The sequence below is a fragment of the Acanthochromis polyacanthus genome, chromosome 20 (assembly GCF_021347895.1).
Source record: "Acanthochromis polyacanthus isolate Apoly-LR-REF ecotype Palm Island chromosome 20, KAUST_Apoly_ChrSc, whole genome shotgun sequence".
Classification (NCBI taxonomy): Eukaryota; Metazoa; Chordata; class Actinopteri; family Pomacentridae; genus Acanthochromis; species Acanthochromis polyacanthus.
In genome coordinates this window covers 32552346-32577365 of record NC_067132.1, presented here as the reverse complement: position 1 = coordinate 32577365, position 25020 = coordinate 32552346, and the positions used below count along the sequence as shown (strand labels likewise).

The window sequence follows — 25020 nt, the reverse complement described above, 5'->3', positions numbered from 1 at the left end:
CCTATCATTTGAATCAGGTGTGTTGTAAGAGGGAAACATCAAGAACACAGAGGATAGTAGACCTCCAGGAACTGAGTTTGACACCCCTGCTTTAGAGTAACTCCAATTCAAATTTTGACCAGGTGAGATCTTCCTGTCTTTGCCTTTCAAAATAAAGCACGGCAAAATTTTCAAAATAAAAGCCTATGACAGACTGGAAAAACGCCAGTTAAACGTCTCAGCTTCACACAGCCTTTACAGTAACTCCAATCCAAATTTTGACCAGGTGAGAGCTTCCTGTCTCTGCCTTTCAAAATAAAAGCACAGCACAATTTGCCAGTTAAACCTCTTAGCTTCACACAGCCCTTTAGAGTCACTCCAATCCAAATTTTGACCAGGTGAGATCTTCCCTTCATGCAGTCAATAAGATCAGCACAGTGAAGCTGGCGCACCCAACTGTGCTCTTTCACTTCCTCCTGTAATTTCAAAATTCATTTTTCACAAATAATTCTACAAAATGTGGGTCAATAGATCCTGGATGGCTTTTCACCAGCCTTCAGCACCTCATTGTCTTCCCAGTCATGATTCTAAATAGATGGAACATTCCAAGATAAACATATCAAAACTACACTAAATGTGTATTGATATAGTCGGTGGTCTTCCAATGTCCATTTTTGTCAGGTTTGTAAAGGATGCTGCTGATGCAAGCCGCAAGAGTTTCATAAGTTCATGGTGACAATAAGTGAAATTTGGAAAAAGAAAACATTCAATATGTCTTCAAATATCATCTATTATTATATGCATCTCTGTTCAACTGTGGGGATTTTTTTTTTATTAAAGTCTAGATCTCTGTTAGTTCTGATATTATTTCTAGACAGCCCTTGGTTTCTGATCTGCAATACCGATGTACAATTTATAATATTAGTGTAACTATTTATTATTGTGTGTCAGACTTATGACACGGTGGTTCAAACTTTCTAATCAACATTCAAACAAAGGACAAACATGACAAATACTATGGTGTGCTTCCTAGTGAGACCATTCAGTGGGCCTTAAACCAAGGCTGCCTGTTAGGGTTATTGGTGACAACACTGTCCTTTGAAGAAGGTCTTAATTACACATACATGTAAAGTCGCCATATTATATCACTCATTGTGTTGTTGTCACATATTTTTACATCTGTGTCTTCATCATCTGTTCTTTTTCCGCTTCAGTCAGAAAACAGGTGAAAGACGGCAGAAATCATGTCCTTTCCCTCCTTAGTGAAATGGCCAAACCTTCTCCCATGCCTGAAGAAACAAAAAATAAACTAAGAAAAATAGTCATAATGCTGAAACGGCCAGCTGGGGATACAATATAACAATATTTTTATCTAACAAAGAAATCTAATCATACTGTTCCAGGATTAGGTTTCCATAATAACAGAACACCACCCATCATCCGCAGAACTGGCGTGTTTGTCCCTTATAGGAAGAGCACATTCCACAAATCCCACAATGATTAACTTCATGTACATGTAATGTTCTCTTACTTTAAATATCCACACTAAGTTTGTCAAACGTACATGAACTGTAACGATCAATTATCGGTTCAACTTACCAACAGTGAAGTCAAATGGAGCACTAGATGAGGTACCAGGCGTACTGTGTCAGAAACATTAAACAGGTTAGGTACTGAAAATATTGTCAGCTTACACACGTGGACAAAATTGTTGGTACCCCTCAGTTAAAGAAGGAAAAACCCACAATTCTCACTGAAATCACTTGAAACTCACAAAAGTAACAATAAATAAAAATGTATTGAAAATTAAATAATCAAAATCAGCCATCACTTTTGAATTGTTGATTAACATAATTATTTAAAAAAACAAACTAATGAAATAGGGCTGGACAAAAATGATGGTACCCATAACTTAATATTTTGTTGCACAACCTTTTGAGGCAATCACTGCAATTAAACGATTTCTGTATTTGTCAATGAGCGTTCTGCAGCTGTCAACAGGTATTTTGGCCCACTCCTCATGAGCAAACAGCTCCAGTTGTCTCAGGTTTGATGGGTGTCTTCTCCAAATGGCATGTTTCAGCTCCTTCCACATATGTTCAATGGGATTCAGATCTGGGCTCATAGAAGGCCACTTTAGAATAGTCCAACGCTTTTCTCTCAGCCATTCTTGGGTGTTTTTGGCTGTGTGTTTTGGATCGTTGTCCTGTTGGAAGACCCATGACCTGCGACTGAGACCAAGCTTTCTGACACGAGGCAGCACATTTCTCTCCAGAATGCCTTGATAGTCTTCAGATTTCATCGTACCTTGCACACTTTCAAGACACCCTGTGCCAGATGCAGCAAAGCAGCCCCAAAACATTACTGAGCCTCCTCCATGTTTCACCGTAGGGACAGTGTTCTTTTCTTCGTATGCTTGGTTTTTGAGTCTATGAACATAGAGTTGATGTGCCTTACCAAAAAGCTCCAGTTTGGTCTCATCTGTCCAAAGGACATTCTCCCAGAAGCTTTGTGGCTTGTCAACATGCATTTTTGCAAATTCCAGTCTGGCTTTTTTATGAGTTTTTTCAGCAGTGGTGTCCTCCTTGGTCGTCTCCCATGAAGTCCACTTTGGCTCAAACAACGACGAATGGTGCAATCTGACACTGATGTACCTTGGCCTTGGAGTTCACCTTTAATTTCTTTGGAGGTTGCTCTGGGCTCTTTGGATACAATTCCAACGATCCGTCTCTTCAATTTGTCATCAATTTTCCTCTTGCGGCCACGTCCAGGGAGGTTGGCTACTGTCCCGTGGGTCTTGAACTTCTGAATAATATGAGCCACTGTTGTCACAGGAACTTCAAGCTGTTTAGAGATGGTCTTATAGCCTTTACCTTTAAGATGTTTGTCTAGAATTTTTTTTCGGATGTCCTGGGACAATTCTCTCCTTCGCTTTCTGTTGTCCATGTTCAGTGTGGTACACACCTTTTCACCAAACAGCAGGGTGACTACTTGTCTCCCTTTAAATAGGCAGACTGACTGATTATGAGTTTGGAAACACCTGTGATGTCAATTAAATGACACACCTGAGTTTGCCTCATGTCACTCTGGTCAAATAGTTTTCAATCTTTTATAGAGGTACCATCATTTTTGTCCAGGCCTGTTTCATTAGTTTGTTTTTTTAAATAATTATGTTAATCAACAATTCAAAAGTAATGGCTGTTTTTGATTATTTAATTTTCAATAAATTTTTATTTATTGTTACTTTTGTGAGTTTCAAGTGATTTCAGTGAGAATTGTGGGTTTTTCCTTCTTTAACTGAGGGGTACCAACAATTTTGTCCACGTGTGTAATTTGAAAGTTCCATCTCTGAAAGCTTACCATTATCATAAAAATGCCACAGTCGTTTGCATGTGTCTGTCTCGGAAGCCCCTGCACCACGATAGTAGAACAAATATCAAAATGTATCTAATACAATTTATTTTAAAAAGCATGGTATCATGATATTGCTTTGATGGGCCAAGTCAGTTTATATGGGGGTGTATATTCATACTAAAAAAGTTTTGAGCAAAATAGTTACAATATTCACTGCAGGCCACCCTCTCTTTGGGACACAGCAACAGAGGACACTTGATAAATGCAGTTGTATCTTCTGATGAAGTAATGCAATCTTGAAGACTGTTACCTCTATGTCTTTGCCTGTTTGTCAAATAAATGAATCAAAAATACTTGTAGTTAAAAATAATAATATAATAAAGCTTAAAATAAGTAAATGAAAACAATGATAAACAAAAATAATTCAGGCAAACATTAAGTGAAAAATTCAAAAATAATTTAAAATAAAAATGCAAAATTTAATGTTCTTCATTAGAAATGTCATTAAAATGACATAAAAATAACAATAATGCAAACAAAATGAAAATTATTTTAAAACTTAAAAAACAACAAAATATTCATGATAAGAATAAAAAGAATTAAATAAAATCTGAAACACAAACATGTAAAACTGCAAAGAAAAATAAATCTAATGAATAAACTGAAATATAAATGCTAAATATTAATTTCCCATCATAAATACAATAACAAAATACATAAATAAATAAAATATATTAAAATGATAAAACAAATCCAAAATGCATATAACAGAATGAAATAAAATAAAGCAGAAAATACAATAAATTTTATAAAAATCACAACAATACACAAATAAAAGTAAGAAACAGTTAAAAAACACAATAGTGCAAAATAAAAATACTAATTACTTTTATAATTAAAAATAACTACAATAAAATATTCACAATAAAATAAAAAATAGTAAAATTAAAACATCCAAAAGTCAAATATTAAATCACAAAAAATAAAATGAAAAATGTAAAGAATAAAATGAAAGCAAAAATATAAATGCTAAATATTTTAAAAATGTAATTAAATTAATCATTAAATAAACGACAAAAAAATGGTACAGTAAATAAAATGTATCAAATAATAACATTAATAAATAAAAAATACAGTTAATTAAAATAATAATAAAGTAAGTCTGAAAACAAAAGGCGAAGTTAAATGTGTTAGATCAGCCCCCAGGAGAGCAACGCCTGTTTATGGAAGTTTGATAACTGAATTGGTATTTTTGTCAATTTTATAATTATATTTAAGTAAAAAAGGAATTCCTCCTATTTTTTGAATATATAATTTGGTATTGCATTCCACATTTTAACATTTTCTTTTATGAGGCGACATAACCAATTCATTTTGAACATATTATTCATATTATTAATAGATAGAGATATAGATAGATACTTTATTAATCTCCAAAGAGAAATTCACAGTTCCAGCAGCATGAAAGGTAAGAAGAAAAAAAAAAACATGAGAGCATGCAAGTTACAAATAAGATTATGAAAAGCAAAGATATCATCCCTGGGTTGGTTTGAACCACCAACCTTTTGATTAACAGCAAAACACATTAACCAATTTTACCACAGAGACCACATATAAACCTGTTCATATTATTAGTCATTAGTTAATTTCATCCTCTTCTGTTCACATATGGTTGTAATACTCTCTTTCTATGACTCTTTGGCTGTGTCCGAAATGGCATACTAATATACTACATACTACATACTACATTCTCAATGAGTATATACTGTATACTATGTACTATAAGTATGATTAGAATGCCAACCGTTCACACTGTAGCATACTACTACGTTTCCCATAATGCATTTCAAACCTCCAACGACAAAAACCAGAAGTACGGCTATCGACCGACACACACACACTGCAGACAGAACCTTCTGGAAAAAACGCCTCTCCCAACAGGCGCCCGGCAACAGCCTAGCAACACCAATCAGCGGTGGCATCGAGGCCCTGGTGCACGTTCATTGGCACTTCTTTCAGATAAAGCCGCTGGCCGCTGGCCGCCAACGCCCTTTCTTCGGTTCCATTCAGAGGTAAGGCTGCGTACTTTTTCTCCTCCCTGCTAGCTTTAGCATAGGCTGATATTGCAGTATATCCTATTAAATATTATGCTCCAACTGAATCTAAATGCTAAGGGTAACAGCAGAAATGCATACTGAATGCTGAAGTGGAAAAACAAACGACGATATTTTTGGTATATTTTAATGTCTGCATTGGTCATGTTCAAGTTGCTATCATTAGCTTATTCAAAGGCTAGCTAGCCGTTAGCTAGATAGATAGCTTTTGGAAAGCTAGATAGCTTTGTCTTTGTCTTTGTAAAATGTTGCTGCAACGGATAAAATAGCCTTTTCTGCCTCATAATGTTTGTTTGGAAAATAGCGTGGTTAAACCGGAGCTTTCATGCATTTTTCCAGTCTCTTGGTGAGGGAGTGTGAATCACCTTTCTCCCTCAACTTCTAGCTTTGTTCACTTGAGTTGCACAGTTCGGTTTTGTGCTCTAAATGAATAGGGATGCTGACGGTCAGAGCAGAAAAACGTAGACTTGACACTGATGTGTAGAAATGATGATTAAAGAAGATGTAGTATTTGCTTTAGTCATGTTCAAGTTGCTATATGTGCTTTGTGACGTTTTAATTTGCATCTATGTAGAACGGTTGTCTTAGTAAAATGGTGCTGTGATATGTCTTCTACCTCATTGTGTTTTCTGTAAAATAGTGTGGTTAAACAGGAGCTTTGCTATAACTGTTTTAGTCTTGCAAAATGGTGCTGTGTGCACTTTCACTCGAATTTTGATGTTTAAATTAATTAAGGTGCCAGTGCTTTGTTCCATCATGTTAGAATCAGTTCTATCAGTCATTTAGGACATCATGATGACTATAATATCGTTTATTTATGGGATGTTGCATGATTAAATGTTTCAGTGCTTCCATTCAGTAGGCATTGTCTGATCTTTACCCTTGTTGTGTTTTAAAATCCTTGTTTCAGTTTCTGAGTCAGCAGTGACAGTAGATTTTTTTTTCTCTGATAAAAAAATGCATTGCGAGGACATTCGATGTGTTGTGTATACATGTTTTTCTGCTCATATTGATGATAACTGTTTTATAGCAGTGGTTTCAGACAAGTCACAGTGTTTGTTTTTTTTCTTTTAAGATTTTCACTATGCTGTAAGTGTCTTAGTCTTGTAAAATGTACTTTATACTGCTAACTTATCTTAAGCTGGTGCGGTCACCAACTGCCAGGCTCACACAGGGGTGTCACTAGGTTTTAAGGACAGGGGAGGCTTAGCCCCCATGAGGAATTTCTTTTCCACTTTTTGGACCGATTTAGATTTTTTTTCAGAGATACTTTACTGTGTAAATGTTTTAGACCACAGTGGCCATGACTTTTGCTCACAACACAATAATTCAGGGCTGCCAACTTGTGATCAGACCTCAGAGTGAGATTTGGTTTATGTGAGATGCTGATGGGGGGTCTGGGGTCCCTCCCCCAGAAAATTTTGAAAATTACTGATCCTATTTCCTGCATTCTGGTGCATTTTAATAGCATTTTGTTAAAATCTTATTATAGAGACAACATTAAGGGATAATAAAAAAAACATTGAGATTTAAAAAACTGGAAAAAAACAGCAACAGCAGCCAATATTGAAAATGTTTTTTCATGTAAAATATGGATTAAGGTTCTGTGGCTGGATGTGCACAACACATTTCAGTATTTTCCATAAATATATGCATACATGAAATAACTCCATCAACCACTTTGTAACATTTGTCTTTATAAGATTCTAATGCACTCAACAGCTTCAAGTTGACCACATCAGCCCACTAAAGAATGAAAAGTGCTAAAACAAAAACAAAACATCTTTGTAACTTAAATTATCTATTCACTGTACAGAATTACAATCAGACACTAAACTGTCCCAGAGGAGCAGGGTTACATGGACTAAAATCAGGACCAAACCAGGTCTGACTGGACCTCACAGGAGCAGGATATCATGGACTAAACCCAGGACTAAATGAATGAATAACTTATTAACTCGGGCCAAAAATAAATGACAGTCTGTAAATTCAGAATAAATGGCACAACTGTATACAGGAACAGGAAGAGAACAGGAAAAAATGAATTTTTGTGAGCCATGTTGTACTCCCTGAGGCTTCAGAAAATTCACCAGTTACTTGTAGTGCAGTTTGTATCTGTGATTTATCTTTGAGGAATAAAACTGTGTCATTAGCTAGCTGTGAAATCTTTATCTCACGATTGAAAATGACTAAACCTTGAATATTTGGGTTGCAGGAAATATTTAAGAATAGGAGTTCAGCCACAACCATAACCAAGAAACAGGAAATGGGACATCCTTGGCGTACACCTCTTGAGACAGAAAACCTCCTAGACATTCTGGGATATAAAATCACCAAGCTATTTATGTCATTATTAAACATAGTGATACTATTAATAAATTTATCACCAAAGCCAAGAATTTTTAGGGTCTGTATAATGAAAGAGTGTTCAATTGAATCAAATGCCTTGTAGAAATGTAGGAAAGCCTTCAGTGCTTTTGAGTTTGTATAATCTGAGTAATCACTTAGATCTAATATTAATCTGATATTAGAACTAATGTGATGCTTTGCCATGAAGCCATTTTGATTTTCACTTATTATCTCTTTTAAATTATTTTTCAGTCGTTTAGCATAGGCTTTTGCTCAGATTCTATAATCGATATTTAAAAGTGAAACAGGTCTCCAGTTTTCTATTATTAAGGGATCTTTACCTGGCTTAGGAATCAAGGTTATCAGACCTTGCTTCATGGTTGTTGTCATTTCTTGTCTGCTAATGCATTCGTTATACATCAGTAAAAGATGTTCCTTAATCAAATCCCAGAAGCAAATGTAAAATTCAACTGTGACGCCATCACTTCCAGGTGATTTTCTCAATCTTATTGAATGAACAGCATCAGTGATTTCTGAACCCAGAATGTCAGCTTCACATGTCTCTTTAAAGCTCTCTGAAATCAAGGGTTTAAAATTTTGTATGTGCTTCATAAATTTATCACATTTTGTTTGATTAAATTGTATACAGGTTGCTGTAAAACAAGGTAATATAATTGGAGATGATATTTATGGAGTCACAGGAGTGTCAAATCAAAATATAAATAAATACATAAATGAAGAAATATAAAGATAAATAAATAAATAAATAAAAACAAAAATAGACTTTGCTTTTACCTTTTCTGTTTTTCCTTTTATTTAATGATATCTTTATATTTCCACATTTATTTATTTCTCTTTATATTTCCACATTTATTTGTTTATTTATTTATTTTTCTTTAAATTTCCACATTTATTTATTTATTTATTTATATTTTGATTTGGCAGTCCTGTGACTCCATAGCTATTAGGATCCAAGCATACAATAATATTATTTCTTTTTCTGTTTCTCTTCTGTAATGCAAAAAAGTAACTTGAGTTTTTCTCACCTTCTTCTAACCACTTGACTCCAGATTGGATGAAAGCGCCTTTCGCTAAGTTCATGTACATTTTGTCTTCTCTGAGGTTTTTTTAGTGTGCTTAGGTCTTCTTCAGATAAATCATGTTTGGAACTTAATAACTGTAGCTGGTTTATTAGAAAATTCATTTTTTCATCTTTTAGGTTTTTTTTTTAGTTACACACGTGGACAAAATTGTTGGTACCCCTCAGTTAAAGAAGGAAAAACCCACAATTCTCACTGAAATCACTTGAAACTCACAAAAGTAACAATAAATAAAAATTTATTGAAAATTAAATAATCAAAAACAGCCATTACTTTTGAATTGTTGATTAACATAATTATTTAAATAAACAAACTAATGAAACTGAGGGGTACCAACAATTTTGTCCACGTGTGTAATTTCTTTACTACGTTTAATTGCAACTTCTCTAATTTTAAATTTAAAGTATTCCCATTTTTGAATTGGATTCATTTCTCTATTACTGAATATATCCTTAGCAAGTAATTGTACCCCTTCTTTAATTTTTTAGCATCTAATATATTATTGTTTAATTTCCAATAGCCTCTTATGTTAGAATTCTCTTTTGATCCTGTTAATCTTAAAATTATTAATTTATGATCACACAGTGGAGCATGAGTATGACAAATATCTAAAACAAACTGTAAACTCTGTGATGAGATTAACCAAAGGTCAGTTCTTGACTGTAAACTTCTGCTGGTGTTAGACCACGTGCAGTCTGTGACATTGGGGTTCATAAATCTCCACACATCTGTTCGCAAAAGATGATCACTTATAAATGAGGTGGATTTAAAGCCCAGTAATGATGCAGATCTTGGAGGATGTCTGTCCATGTAATCATCTGGAGCATCATTAAAGTCTCCTCCTATGATAATAGTAGAATCTTTGTATTTTTCCTTTAAATCGTCCAAAGCTGAAGAGAGTTCAGTAAACATGTCCTTTGCTTGCGATGCTCTGTTTGGTCCATAAACATTACAAATGATAGACATCAAATCATCCACCTTCAAAACTGAAATGATCCAGCAGCCTTTGTTTGAAGCTTTGGTTTCCAGAATATCACCATTAAATCTGTTTAAAAGTACTGCCACTCCAGCTGAATCATTGTATACAGGCAGTTATAGTAGCAGTAGCAGCAGTACATGCATCTGCTGATGTGGGATTATTTCTGCCTTTTCAGCTTTTTAAAACACAGAAAATACACAAAGGATTTATCATTTCTTCACTATGTTGAAGCCTTAGTTTATACTGTGTTTATACATTTGTCTCTGTAAAATAGTGCTCTGACAGATGAAATATCTCTTGTACCTTGTAGTGTTTGCTTAAAAAGTAGTGTGGTTTAATGTAACATTGACTACATTTTCTAGCAATTTTGATGTTAAAATTAATTAAGGTGTTAGAACTGATTGTAAGATAATGGAACAAAGCACTATCAGTCAATTAGGACATCATGATGAGTATAATATCGTTTATTTAAGACATGTTGCATGAGGAAATGTTAACATACCATTAATTACAGTGTCATATTAATTCTCTGTGCTGTGTTAAAGACCAGTTCAGCTACTTTTGCTGCAGACATGTTGAGATTCTTCTTCTTTCTGAGAAAACATGCAGTAGTGCTTTAATTTAGTAGCTATTGTCTGGTCTTTAGCCCTTTTGTGTTTTGAATTAGTTGTAGTCAGCAGTGTAAATAGATTTTTCCCTCTGATGGAAAAAATACATAGTGAGGACATTAGATGTGTCTTGTACATGCATATTTTGCTGCTCATATTGGTGCTTACTGTTTCATAGCAGTGCTTTTAGATAACTGGTTTTTTTTTTCACCAGCCTTTGGACAGCCTTTTGAAGAGCCTCTGGTTTGCCCTTGGACATCCTTTGGTCAACCACCTCTGCATCACTGCGTATCCTTTCATCCATCCATCCATCCATCCATCCATCCATCCATCCGTTTTGTGTGCCTTGTTCTCTCTCTCTCGCTCCCTCTTTGTCTCTCTCTCTTCCTGTGTTTGTCGGTCTCTCTTGTGCTCTTGTGCTGTTTTCCAGGATGCCTCGGAAGGGGAGACGCTCCCAGGCCCAGAAGCAGCGCTGGAGGAAGCTGGACGCGTCAGAGATGCCCACCCCTCCCGTCGACGCACCCCACTGCTCCCGCTCTCCCCAGTACAAGGTATGTTTACACCTGAACTGACATGCTCACTTGTGCAATACAGAATGTGCTAAGTTGGACACATTCATGGCATCCGCACGATGTTGAATTAAATAAGTGTATTATTTGCTCACAGAAGGTTGGTTCCACCTTGCCAGCCGGACGGTTCTGGGAAGAGCGGCAGGCGCGTGCAAACTTTATTGCACGTAAGTACTCAGCTGTTTTTATCATGAAATATCTTCACCAATCATATTTAGTGTACCACCAACAATTACCCATTGAACACAGATTCTGCTGTTCTCGTACAATAATAGAAAATGGTGATTGTTGTATGAGCTCTTTGTTTGAAATCCGTTTTAAATCCTCTTTTGCTCTGTCTTCTTGTGAACAGGCCGTGGCACCGGTTACCGCCACAAGGTTTTAAAATGGCCAACTTCACCCTTTACTGGGCGCAACCACAAGCTGGTCATTCCTCCTGAGCTCCCTGGAAAGAAGGTATAATTATTAATTGTTGCTGTTCGTTTTCTTAAAAAGTTCTTTTGACTTTCATACTAAAACTGTGGTATTTCTTTTGCAGTTCATTCTTCTTGTCGGGGACTCCCATCTACGTGCTCTTGTAGATGGCTTTATTCGGATGCCAGAGTCTCGGCTGAGCTTTGGCTTCCTGTCGATCCCGGGGGCGTCAGCTTCTGAAATTCGCACTGAGGTTCTGCACGCTGCAGTTCCTCGTGCACCTGATGCCGTCTGCGTCATGGCCCCCGGCAACAACCTGACCAGCACCACTGTTGAGAAGGCCGGTGTGGATTTTGCCAATCTCCTCACCACTTGTGGCAACCGCTGGTCCAAAGTTTTTGTGGTCGACTTTCCTCCCCGCCTGGTCGTTGACGTCCAACACCAGGACCTGCTTCGCCAGGAATATAGACGTGTGGCTGCTCGTATGGGTAAGAGGAAAAACATTGTTTTCATCCATTCCATTCGCTGAATGAACAAACTAGAAAGACGTGACCTACATTTTAACAATTCTCAAGTATCAATGGATATTTTGGTACAATGATGACTTTTTTTTTCAATTTTTTTTCAAGGTGTAAAGTTCTTCAACACGGCAGAGCACTTCCGCCTGAGTGATTTGGTGCTGTGGAGCAAGGATGGTGTAAGTGTAGTATGTTGTGAAAAAAAGTTGTTGATTGGACAAGTTTGGTTCACGGCAGATGTTCACTGACATTAAAACTGTTTGTATGTATGTTTTTTTAAAATTTCTTATTTATGCAGGTCCATCTGAGTGATCGTGAGGGGATGGGGATCCTCGTCCAGTTGTTCTGGTCCGCTGCCAGCGAGCAACTGGGGACACCACCACTTCCTTCGCCCCGGATCTCTCCTCAGCCTCCAGTTCGGAAAGCCACAGTGAGAGAGGGATCCCCTGCTCCACCCAGCCCGAAACCCCGTGAACGGAGGAATATTGGTCAGGGCGGCAAGGTAATTGATAAATTGCTTTATGTTTTTTAGATTTTTTTTTAGACAACTGTGACATCATGTATTGTGAGAATAATGGTAATAATATGTGTACTGTGGTAAAAAACATTAGTTATAATTCACTGTGACGCTTTCTGTGATTGCAGACGAGCCATCCTCGGGAACCTCCCCGGTCCAGAGGTTCACCAAAGCCCAGGATGGCTCAACAGCAGGTTTGTGATTCTTCAGATATTTCTTTCAGATGCTATTGGTTGTTTTTTGACGGGACAAACTGTAATTAGTAGTGTCTGCTTTGTGTTTTACAGGTGGAGGAGAGCTTCCTTCCACTGAACCCCGTCTGGTTCAGCAGCACAGCCCTAAGTGCTATGGAGAAAGTGTCTCCCTCACATATGTCTTGCCTGGCGAATTTCAATGCCACGGAGAAAGTGTCTCCCTCCCGTAAGTCTTGCCTGGCGGATTTCAAGGCTTCTCCTAAGCCAAAGAAGGTAAGTGGATTGATTAAAATTTTATCTCCCGCGGAAGGATTGTATGAATGCTCAAACGTGTAATTCCTGACAGTTAATTCTGCAGATGTTTTTTTTTGTTTTTAGTCTCATCTGCAATTAAGTAAAACTAGTTCATAACAACAGCCACTAATAATAACAGACTTGAATCAGCTACACAGAAATGTAGTTGTAAATTGTTGGATAGCTGTTCAACTCCATTTAATTGGTATCTCATTTGGTTGCTGCTGACTCCATTCCACAGGCATCGACATTGTCCACACTGACACTTGCTATGTTTTTTCTCATCTGTCATCAGCTGTTTGACTCACCCCCGGCCAGATTGTCCTGCAGTTGGGGCAAGACAGAAACCCCTGTTTGTTCTCCCATTGCAAAGGTAAGGAGTAGTCCTCTTCTCATCAATATGTATCATCTGACTGAAAATCATCGTCATTTCACTGAAGTTTTGTTGTTCTGTCTTTAGATGGCCAAGATGATGACCCCCTCACCGGATGGACAGGCCTGGACAGCTGATGATGCGGGCTGCAAGCCTCCTTCTCCTGAGAAGGTATATTTACCTCTCTATAATCAATTAAAAGAACATTACAAAGCAGGCATCTCCATTTGTGGCCATTTTTGTCGTTCCTGTTTTTTTCTGGCACATTTACTGTATAATCACAATTCCAATGAATCGCTAGCATTAGGAAAATTGAAACTACTAGCTAGCTATCAGCTACCAATCTAGCTTATTTGTTAGCTTGCTATCTTTCGGGTAGCTAGCTTTGGGACAACTGAAACTACTGGCTAGCTAGCTGGCAGCTAGCAATCTAGCTTATTCAAAGGTTAGCTAGTCGTTAGCTAGATACATAGCTTTTGGATAGCTAGATAGCTAGCTTTTAGACAACTGATGCTATTAGTCGTTAGCCAACTATCTAGCTATCGTGTTGCTTTATTTTTTACGTGTCACTGTTATTGTCATTTATCAGATGACCCGAACACTGACTCCATCACAAACCAAGTGGCCCTGGTTCATGACAGCTGCATCCACCTCAGCTGATGCACCAACAGACAATGTAAGTTTATTCCTCTATGATAGACATGTTAGACAATACACACGTGTTTTTTTTTTGTAAAGTCATGATTGTTTGTTTTTTTGGTTTACTGCAGTTAAAAATATTTTTTGGCAATTGAGAGAACTGTTATTACGCTGGTCACAGTACAATAAGCTACCTGTAATGCTGTGTTGTGTGCCATTGCTTTCACAAAGTAACTTTTGCTTCTAATCAGGGTTTTACATTAGCACTAGCCACTGGCAAAATTCATGTAGAAAAGGTTTTGGTGAAGAAAATATTTACATCACTTGCCATTGGCATGGTGGAAAAAGTCAATGGAATACTGACTTTGCTATGTAATTGCATTTCACACAAACAGGAAAAGTATGTGGTCCAGGCAGTCTTCAGTAGCCTTCAGTCTGTACAGTAATGTTGATCCCATGACCATCAACTGTCTGTTAGATGAAACAACTCTGATGCTGCAGTCATAAGTTGTCTGCTCAAAGCACCCTCCTTAAGCCTCCTCACAAACATTGGAGCAAGTCCCATTACATTAAAATAATAATGTCATGTTGATGTCTACAGAATAGGAGCTAACCAGTAAATTAAATTAGGTGACATAGGGTTATTATGTGTTCATGGTTTTACAAAAAAATGCAAGTCATTATGATCTGTTCAAATGCAATTTGAGAGAGAGAGATAGTGTGTGTGTGTAAACTATATATAAAATATATATTATTACGTATAATATATACATATATAATATGTGTTATTGCAATAAACGTACAAATATGTATATTAAACCAGCTAAGGTAATAGTAAGCAATAATACGCTAAAATAATACAAGATTTCCATAAATTGGTGAGAGGATGTTCATAATGTAGGAACAATAAAAGTTGTCACTGAAACATTAAATCATATAACCCTTTAACTGAAGAAGCTAGTACTAATGCCGAACTAAAAAAAATTCAGCTGTCTGAATAAATAATGAAAGTATAATAATTACTGATCACAATTTGTCATAATTTCAGGATAAAACCAGGAGCGAGAGTCGCCGTGTGGAGTCAGTCCGGGCCAGTCATTCTCAGAATGATAGGAGGTACAAAGTATTTTCCCGCAACCATCAGTGTAGCTGTAACGCTTTGACATTTCTGGCATACCACACTGAGGGCTGTCAGTTCACCAGGACTACACTCGATAGAGTCCTGGCTCAGGGAGACGCGCTGTATGTCGGAGTCAAACAGCAGTTGATTCGCGACAAGACCTTCCAGAGCAATCACCTGGCAGTCGAGGAGATGCCAAAACAAGTCCTCACAGACAGACATTTGTATAATGTCAACATGTCTGAGATCAGGTGTGGCTTTTTAAAAACTCAAGTATCGAGCCCTGGAAGAAGGCAGTGGTGGCTTCCGCTTGCCAGCCAGCTGCAGTGTCTTTCAGCAGAGGTTAATCAGGCTTTAATCATCATTTCACCCGAGGTTATTGCTGTTTTCCGTGATCAGTCCGGGAGGTATGGAGTGTTTGATTCCCACTCCAGAGACTCAAGAGGATTACCCTCTCATTCCGGGAAGGCGATCGTCATGACTTTTGCGGAACTCAGTGACCTGGCTAACCACCTGCACACACTCTTTAGAGACCGTGGAGACTCTGCAAGTTACGAGTTTGTCCCGGTTTCTTTTCAGACTGACAGCCCCAGTGAACATCCTCAACAATCCCCAGAAACTGAGGTTCAAATGAAGTGTCTGAACCTGCCCTCCTCGCATTGCAGGCAGACAGTGGGACGGCTGTCAAAATTGAGGAGGACGTTAAAGGTTCCTCAGCTGTCCCACAAGCAATAAAGCTCTCTAAATTCAACAAAGATCGGAGGCGAAAAGCCAAGAGAGCATGTGACAAAAAGGAACAAGTCCAAGAAAAAATTGGGAAAAAAATTTGTGAGAGAATCAGGTATGCCAGCTGTGCTGAATTTCGCAGGAAGAAAATTCAGGCACACAGTAAGTGTGTGCAAAAGAACCGTGAACAACGGCTCTTGTCTTCCAAAAAATACTATGCGAAGTTCAATGTCAAAATGCGAGACAGACTAAAAAACAAATACATGACAGATTCTGCTTTTCGGAGCAGGAGAAAAAATTATGTTGTCAAGAGGTACAGCACAGATCCAGCCTTTCAGAACAGGCACAAAAATTATGTTGTCAAGAGATACAGCACGGATCCAGCCATTCCGAACAGGCAGAAAAAATATCTTGTCAAGCGGTACAGCATGGATCCTGCCTTTCGGAACAGGAAGAAAAATTATCTTGTCAACAGGTACAGCACGGATCCTGCCTTTCGGAACAGGCAGAAAAAGTATGTTGTCCTCAGGTACAGGAAGGATCCAGAGTTCAGGCTACATCATATTCAACGCTGTAGCCTGCTCAGAAGACGCATGTTGGCTGCCAATCCTGACATGCGTCAGAAGTTGCAGAGAGCACTGAGCATCAGGCGGAAATACCGACAGCTCGGAACCTCTCGCCAGCCAGTGCTCACTTCAGTGATGGCAGTGGCTATAGCAGCATTCCGTGAGACCATCAGCCACGGACCAACATACGTCTGCACCGTCTGCCACAGGACTATGTTTCCAAATCAAGTCAAGTCATGCAAGAGAGTTAAATACTCTACCAACATCGACTTGGCACAGGCTTGCTTGACTGGAACATATGTGCATGTCTGTGACGCTGAGTGCTCCTCCCCTTGCTCAATGCCACCAGAGAGACTGCAGGAGTGGATCTGCCACAACTGTGACAGCCACCTCAGCCGTGGGAGGATGCCAACACATGCAGTAGCGAACAATTTAGAGTTGGCACCCATTCCCCGGAGTTGGCCCAACTCAACGTGCTGGAGAGACAGCTCATTGCTAAAATCCTCCCGTTTGCGAAGATCATCGCCTTACCGAAAGGACAGCAGCGAGCAGTCCACGGAGCTGTTGTGTGCGTTCCATCGGAAGTGGAAAGCGTTGTCAACAGTCTTCCACGTCCCCTCCCAGAAGCACAGCTACTGCAGGTGAAATTAAAGCGTCACATTCGATTCAAAGGTTACCAGCACTTCTACACTGTCAACATGAAGAATGTGCTGGTAGCCCTGGAAAAACTCAGAGAGCAGCACTCTGAGTATTCTGATGTGACCATTGATGAACAGGCCACGTTCCAAAATCTCCTCCACGACTCAGACAACGAGTGCACGGATGATGCGCAGTGGGGAGAAGACGGCATGCTCGACGAGGAGCTGCTGGAGGCGGCTGATAGCTACACTGAGCCAGTCTTGGCCGATTTTGTGTCAGCCGCAGGAACGAGTCGGCCAGAAGACGACCAAACACGCAATACTGACATGCCATCACCAAGCACTGAGCTGGAAAACCGGTCCAATGATGTCACGACAGAAACCCTCTTGGAGGAGTCTGCTGATGACATAGACTCTCAGCACGACAGCATGGATGCTGCCCAGTGGGGAGAAGACATCTTGGACCAAGAGCTGCTACAAGTGTCTGACAGCTACCAGACCAATTTAGCTGCAGACATACCCACCGAACAGCAGGAGGAGCTAAGACCTGGACTTGCTCTGGACACCTGCATGCAGCCACCAGACATTGCGCAGGAAATACTTTCCTATGGAGATGGCATTTTCAGCGTTGCCCCCGCCCAAGGCAACAAACCTGTGGGATTTTTTGCAATCCCCAAACTGGAAGCCATGGCGTTCCCTGTGCAGTTTCCCACGGGAGAGAACACGCTGGATGAAGACCGTCCCATCAAACTTTCACCCAGCAGATACTTTAACGCCAGGCTTTTCGGGGCAGACACGCGGTTTGCCGAGGACCAGACTTACCTTTTCTTTGCGCAGTTTGTAACGGAGACGAACCTCGCGAGAGGAAGTATGTCGATACAAATGCGCAAAGGAAAGATGCGCACAAAAGACGGGCGTGCCATCAAAAACTCCATGCTCCAGGACAAAGAGGAGGTGGAGAGATTAATTCAGGCCAAAGAGGCCATGCGATTTATGCAGCCTCTGAGAGGCACACCCGCATATTGGAATAAAAGCCTGAGAGATTTGCATGCTATGCTCAGGCAACTCGGCAAACCGACGTTCTTTTTGACTTTTTCGGCAGCTGAGATGAGATGGCCTGAAATAATTGGGGTCATCAAATCTCAGCAAGGACAAACACTTGGTGACTTTTCCGAACTGGACTGGAAAGCCAAGTGTGACATTTTGCGCAGTAACCCTGTCACCGTTATGCGCATGTTTGAAAAACGTGTGGATGCCCTTATGGCAAAGTTGATCCTCTCACCAGCGCGGCCCATCGGCGAGGTGGAGGATTATTTTTACCGCGTGGAATTTCAGGCCCGCGGAAGCCCACACATTCACATGCTAGTGTGGGTCAAAGACGCCCCTGTGTACGGCGAGGACTTGGACCACACCGTATGCAGGTTCATTGACCGCCACATTTCCTGCCAGATGCCTGACCCCGAGAAGGACCCGGAGCTCCACAAAATCGTCTCGGAGGTTCAGGTACACAGCAGGAGCCACACCGGCTCTTGCCGAAAGGGAAACGTGGTGTGTCGTTATGGCTTCCCCAAGCTGCCGTTTGATATCACCTGGATCACGGAGCCCTTTGCTGCCGATGTGGAAATGGAAGATGGTCAAGACCAGGAAGAGGTGATGAAGGAACGGAGGGAGCAGATCCGTCGGCAGCAAAGGGACGCAAAGGAAAAGCTTCGGCACCTGAGAGAGCTCCTCATGGATCCGAAGGCCTCCTTTGAGAGCTTGTCAGATCTCCTCCGTCGATGCGACTTGGAACACGACGCCTATCTGAAGTGCGCCGAAAATCTGACAAGCGGGAGCGTGGTCATGCTGAAGCGGCAGCCGAAGGAGTGTTGGGTTAACGCGTATAACCCAGACCTTCTCCGCGCTTGGAACGCAAACATGGACATCCAGTACGTCCTGGACGAGTACTGCTGTGCCATGTACATGATGTCGTACATCACCAAGCCGGAGCACGAGATGACCGAGTTCCTGAACTCGGTCGTGAAGACCAGCAGAGAGTCTGCCTTCAACCAATGTGAGGAAATGAGAAAGATCATGCAGGCCTATGCGAAGCACCGAGAGGTCAGCGCCCAGGAGGCAGTGGCTCGCACATGCAGCTTGCCCCTGAAAAAGTGCTCGCGGTCTGTGATTTTCCTCTCGACGGACGAGGAAGCCATGAAGATGAGTCTTCCTATGAGTCGCCTGAAGGACATGGCACCTGAGTCTGAAGAGGTCTGGATGTTGGGGGTACCTGAGAAGTACCTGTTCAGACCAAAGACTCCTGAGTTTCAGGGCATGTGCCTGGCCGAATTTGCATCAGACTATCGGGTAGTCTACGGCGAACAAGCACAGGGCCCCAGTGCCATTGCCCTTTTGTGTGACAAAGGACATATTGCCAAGAGGACAGCCGGAAAACCAGCAGTCATTCGATATGCGCGCTTCTCTGAGACCAAGGCGCCAGAAAAACATTTCAGACGACTGCTAAAGCTGTACCTCCCCCACCGATCTGACGACGAACTCAACGACGGGGGTCGCACCTCGTACGAAGAGTTCTACAAATCCCGACACGACGTCAAGGACATCGTGGAGCACAACAGGAAGCGATTCGAGGGACGAGGCGCAGGCATGGATAAGGCACTCCAGAACGTCCAGTTCGGTCCGGTCCTCAACGCTTGGAACACGTTCGCACCCGAGGTTGAGGCGGAACGGCAGGAGTGTCTTGAGCTCCGTGAAAAGATCCCAGAGGAGCAGGACGAAGACGCCGTGCCCGACTTTGAAGACCTGAATGTCGGTGAACCCGTTCCCCGAATCGAGGCGCCTCGGTTAAGTCCAGACTTTGTCCGCAAGATGTTTCAGAGTCTGAACGAGACCCAGGCGTGCGTCTTCTACGCTGTGCGCCAGTGGTGCCTTCGGCGTGTGTGGGGCCAAGATCCAGAACCGTTCCACTACTTTGTCTCTGGTGGAGCTGGTTGCGGTAAGTCCCACGTCATCAAGTGCATTCATGAGGAAGCAACGAGGATTCTGCGGCAGCTCCCGAGATTCCGGGACGCAGCTGACATGTCCCAGCCCACTGTCCTTCTGACTGCCTTCACGGGCACGGCAGCCTTTAACATCGCGGGCAAAACGTTGCACTCTGTCCTTAAGCTTCCCAGGTCCCTGGAACCGCCGTACCAGGGCCTGGGCAATGCACTTGATGAACTTCGAGCAACTTTGTCTTCGGTGGAAATTCTCATCATCGATGAGATTTCCATGGTTTCCAAGAAGCTGTTTGCCTACGTCAACTGGCGATTCCAGCAGCTCAAAGGAAACCGAAGACCTTTTGGCGGCATTTCCGTTCTTGCAGTCGGCGACTTTTACCAGCTGCCGCCGCTGGGCAGGGCCAAGCCGCTCTGTGTCTACGAGGAGACAGAGTTCGATCTCTGGAGAGAGCGCTTCACCATGGTCAACCTCACTGAGATCATGCGCCAGAAGGATGACCGAGCGTTCGCCGAACTCCTCAATCGACTGCGTGTCAAGCGCAAGCAAGATCCTCTGTGCGCTGCGGACAGAGGCTTGCTCATGAGAGCCGTCTCTGACGGCAAAGATTGCCCGCCAGGAACGCTGCACGTCTTTGCCACCAACAAGCAGGTAGATGGTCACAACGCAGCCACCGTGGCCTCCCTGCTTAAAGGGGACGTCAAAATAGCGGCCGAGGACTACAGGAAGGATGTCGCTACCGGCAGGAAGGTGCCTGTGCCCAACATCAAAGGCACCAAGAGAGATTTGCCTGACAGCATAATGGCAGCTGAAGGAGCAAGAGTTATGCTGATCAGGAATCTCAACGTGGAGGATGGCCTTGTCAATGGAACCTTTGGGACCATCTCCACCATTCTGCCTGACAGACGTGACCCTAAAGTCGTGAGCTTTCTTGGACTTAAACTGGATAATACCACAGCAGGACAGACTCTCCGCAAAAAGCTTCTGGGCCCCTCGGACGACTTGGTGTACGTCGAGAGATCCGAGGAGAGCATCGGTCGCAAGGGCGGAGTCGTGAGACGTCAGTTCCCCGTCAAGCTGGCCTTTGCGTGTACAGCCCACAAAGTTCAGGGAATGACGGTGACGTCGGCTGTCGTGAGCCTGAAACGCATGTTTCAGCCAGGCATGGCGTATGTGGCGCTTAGTCGCACCACTTCGCTTCAGGGTCTCACCATCACCGATTTTGATGAGACAAAAATCTATGCTGACCCTGCCATTACGACAGCTTTGGAAGACATGCGCAGCGCGAGTTTCCAGAGTGTTACTCCGCTGTTGCACCGCTTCAACCGGACGGAGCGACCAGACGCAGAGGTGACAATCGTCCATCATAACACCCAAGGGCTTCCATCTCACATGGTGGACCTGAAGTTGCATCACGAACTCAGGTTGGCAGATGTGCTTTGTCTCACCGAGACACATCTGTCAGGGTCCTCTGTATCCTCGTCCTTTGATCTGGAGGGATACACTGTGTTTCACCGCAGCAGACAGGCGTGTTACACCACGTGCAGGGACATGGCGTCAAAGGCCGGGGGTGGAGTTGCCGTGTACTGCAGGAGCGCTCTGATGGCGGAGGCGCCGAGCTGCATGGGACGTGTCACAGATCTCGAATGTCTGGTCGTGAAGGTTGAGGTCCCAGTCAAAGTGCTAATAGCAACTGTGTATAGACCTCCAGATTTTGGTTTGCAAAAGTTTCTGCCAAACCTCAACGCTCTCTTGGACACATTGGAACTGTTGGATCACCACCCTATTGTTGTTTGTGGTGACTTCAATGAAGACCTCCTTTCGAGAGGCAAAAAAAGCATAAGAGATGCACTTCTGTCCAGAGGCTACAACCAATTGATCACAGAGTCTACCACAGACAAGAACACTGTGATTGATCACATTTACATTTCCCAACCTGAGAAATGTGTTCAGTCAGGTGTTCTCCAAACGTATTATAGCTATCACAGCCCGGTCTATTGCATTTTGACTGGCTAAAGCCTCACCAGCCAACACTGATTTTGTGTCACACACTCACTTTGTGACACATCAGCGTGTTGTGCTGTCCGATTTTACAGTTGTGTCACACGTTTTTCATGTGGCACATTGTTCTGCTGTGTTTTGTTCTTGGTCTGATTTGTTCTTTGAGTTCCAGGCCTGAGGGGGTCCAGGAGGTGCAGTGGTGAGATCAGACGTCCTCCCACAAGTCCCCTCCTCTCGGACGCCCAGTCCTTTTGGAAGTCTTCTACAGCCTCCCCATAGGCATGTCTCAGGTAGGAACAAGTGTTCAATAGATATTCGTTCTAATCGTGCACATTAATTTACTTAATTGTTGAAAAATGTCAAACTAATTGATATTAATTTGCCACTCTTAATTGTTCACCTTTTAGAATTTGGACTTGGCTTCCTGTGGTCCAGGGAGCGGGGTGTGTAGTGTGCAGTGTCGGCCGACGGCCTGTATAGGTCCGGTAACGGCTGTAGCTCCACATCTGCTTCCACGACCTGCTACGACGGGACATGCCTCAGGTAAAAACCGCAGAACAGATTTGCACTTGTTTCACATTTCAATTTTCCCAGTTAATTTTGATCTTTTAACACCCACAGACAACACAGAAGACCTCCAGAAGGCTGAAAGAAAAGGCTGAATGGGACTTCACATGAATGTTGTAAATAAAAAATGTGTAGTATATGAAAATTTTTCAAGTCTGAAGTGTTTTCTTTGGTTGCTATAATAGTACTACATGTACAGTATTTTGTATTGTATTGTTATATTGGTCCTTCTCTCTATGTATATGGGTCATTCCAGAATTGGAGGACCATTTAGGCATCCTAACCTTTGAAAAATCTACCCTTTATTTCATATTTTTCTGTCATGTATTTAGGAAAACCAGGTAGTAAGCCATCAAATAATGTGATTCGGCCAGCTCAGGTATTAGTTACACTTTTTATGAAATGTTTTATTTGATGTGCGCCATGCATAGTACAATCCTGTTATGAATACTCAGGAACCTGAAAAAGTATATTTTTCCAAAAATGTTTAATAAATCCTTTACCATTAAGTAAAGAAGGCCACATGCACATTGGATAATCATTTAATTTCAGTTAAGACTTGACCTCTATTAATTTAAACAACTTTTGAACTCTGGCATGCCCAACTTTTCAATATTTGCATGTTTTTTTTTGTATTAAATTGCAAATATTTGCTCAGCTCTATTACAAATTTAATCATTCAAACCACTAAAAGGACAATAGGTCAAACCCTCATGAGTTTGGGAAAATCATTTAAGATTTTGATAAAAAATTATTTGGTAACTGTTGAAATTAGAGTAACAGGGTTGAATGGATCCATTACTACTCATTATAGATCATAACATAAATGTGATAAACAAATACTCAGGACCACAGGAATGCTGTTTAATAACATCTTATGCTGTGTATTAACCTGCAATGCCTATCATTCAATTTCTCTCATATTTCAAATATTAGGTTTTGGTGCTTTCTTTCATATAGGTGTAACTATAACAAGCTGGAATGTATGATATGAACATATTTTCAATAGAGGATCAGTAAGTAGGAATGATACATCAACATGTCACTAAGACCACAACTGGATCTGATCAAATATTCAACAGTCAAACATAAAAACAGTGGTACTGTAGGCAGACAACTATAAAAATGAATGAGGATGTCAAAAGTAGTCATGAACTGATCAATGTCATAGAAAGCTGATGTCCAGGTTTAAATTGCGTGGCTGGCCAGAGCATCCCACACCTCGCTTGCAATGACCATATGACGTGAGGTAACATTCTCTGGAGGAGGAATGAGGGACAGCACATCCTCAAAGGGATACCAATGAAGATCATCCCTCGATGGCCAGAAGAAACGATTTTCCCCCACTCTACATACATTTCACCTGGCAGTGGTGCGACAGACTGGAAAACGCCAAGTAAACCTCTCAGCTTCACACATTCTTAAGAGTGACTTCAATCCAAATTTTGACCAGGTGAGATCCTCCTGTCTGCCTTTCAAAATAAAAGCACAGCACAATTTCTAAATAAAAGCCTGCCACAGACTGGAAAACGCCAGTTAAACCTCTCAGCTTCACACAGCCTTGAGAGTAACTCCAATCCAAATTTTGACCATGTGAGATCTTCATGTCTCTGCCTTTGAAAATAAAAGCACAGCACAATTTTAAAATAAAAGCCTGCGAAGGACCGGAAAATGCCAGTTAAACCTCTCAGCTTCACACAGCGTTTAGAATAAATACGCCGCTCCAGACATGCACCCATCCCGAGCCCCTCCCACGATTTCCGCACCAGCGGGAATTGTCTAGTTAGGGGCTCGGGCTTCGACACGAGCCACTCTCCTCTCCATTGCAAAGCAATGGGAGGAGAGTGGCTCGTGGCGAAGCCACGAGCCACTATTGTTCTCCTGTGGCGTTTATTCTCTTTTATTATTCCTCACGTTTCCGCCGTTTTTCGATTCGCTTCTCCTCCTAGGGCTTTGAGAAAATCAAAGCAAATTATATATCAAAACGTGCGGCTTCATCGGGAATAGTGTGCTATGACTTTTCTAAGAAATTCGTCATTTTATCGCAGAATTATTCGCAAAAAACTGCGAAAAAAGTCCCATAGGAAATGAATGGGGAGTGAAAAAAATCGGCTCAAAAAATCCACTGTTTTCCAAACGCCACTCCTTCGCCATACGTTCACCTAGAAACTTCATTTAACCATCAAAACGCAGTGATTTTTCTTGTCTCCGCAGGAATGTAGTTTATGTCAGGCTGAGATTTACAGTTTTTGATCAGTGAGTCCTCAAAAAAGTGAAAATTCTCAAAATCTGCTGTGTTTAGAGTGCGGCATGTCAGTTGGTAGAGTGGAGGAGAGGTGAAAAATCCGCCTGAAAATTTCACGATCGCATCGCTCTCACGACCAAACGATAAATGTTAGGGGAATGA

General features: G+C 41.4%; 1 protein-coding gene and 1 long non-coding RNA gene across 6 annotated transcripts in view; one reads left to right on the top strand and one right to left on the bottom strand.

Annotated features, from left to right (window-relative positions):
- Window positions 1–22758, top strand: part of LOC127531371 (uncharacterized) — a 61822-nt gene extending 39064 nt beyond the window's left edge. The window contains exons 2-16 of one of the 3 annotated variants that reach the window (XM_051940541.1): window positions 9657–11034; window positions 11150–11219; window positions 11405–11508; window positions 11591–11954; window positions 12096–12163; window positions 12283–12486; window positions 12630–12695; window positions 12789–12968; window positions 13285–13362; window positions 13450–13533; window positions 13952–14038; window positions 15050–15117; window positions 22219–22336; window positions 22454–22589; window positions 22668–22758. In XM_051940541.1, the coding sequence (XP_051796501.1) occupies window positions 10915–11034; window positions 11150–11219; window positions 11405–11508; window positions 11591–11954; window positions 12096–12163; window positions 12283–12486; window positions 12630–12695; window positions 12789–12968; window positions 13285–13362; window positions 13450–13533; window positions 13952–14038; window positions 15050–15117; window positions 22219–22249 (1524 nt within the window). In that variant the 5' untranslated portion in view covers window positions 9657–10914 and the 3' untranslated portion in view covers window positions 22250–22336; window positions 22454–22589; window positions 22668–22758. Of the gene's footprint in view, window positions 1–8591; window positions 11035–11149; window positions 11220–11404; window positions 11509–11590; window positions 11955–12095; window positions 12164–12282; window positions 12487–12629; window positions 12696–12788; window positions 12969–13284; window positions 13363–13449; window positions 13534–13951; window positions 14039–15049; window positions 15118–17111; window positions 22337–22453; window positions 22590–22667 lie in introns of those variants that run through there. The other 2 variants (XM_051940540.1, XM_051940539.1) reach the window with 2 other exon arrangements.
- The window catches only part of LOC127531378 (uncharacterized), a 124107-nt gene that overhangs the window by 50231 nt on the left and 48856 nt on the right, over window positions 1–25020 (bottom strand). The gene's annotated exons all lie outside the window — the stretch shown is intronic.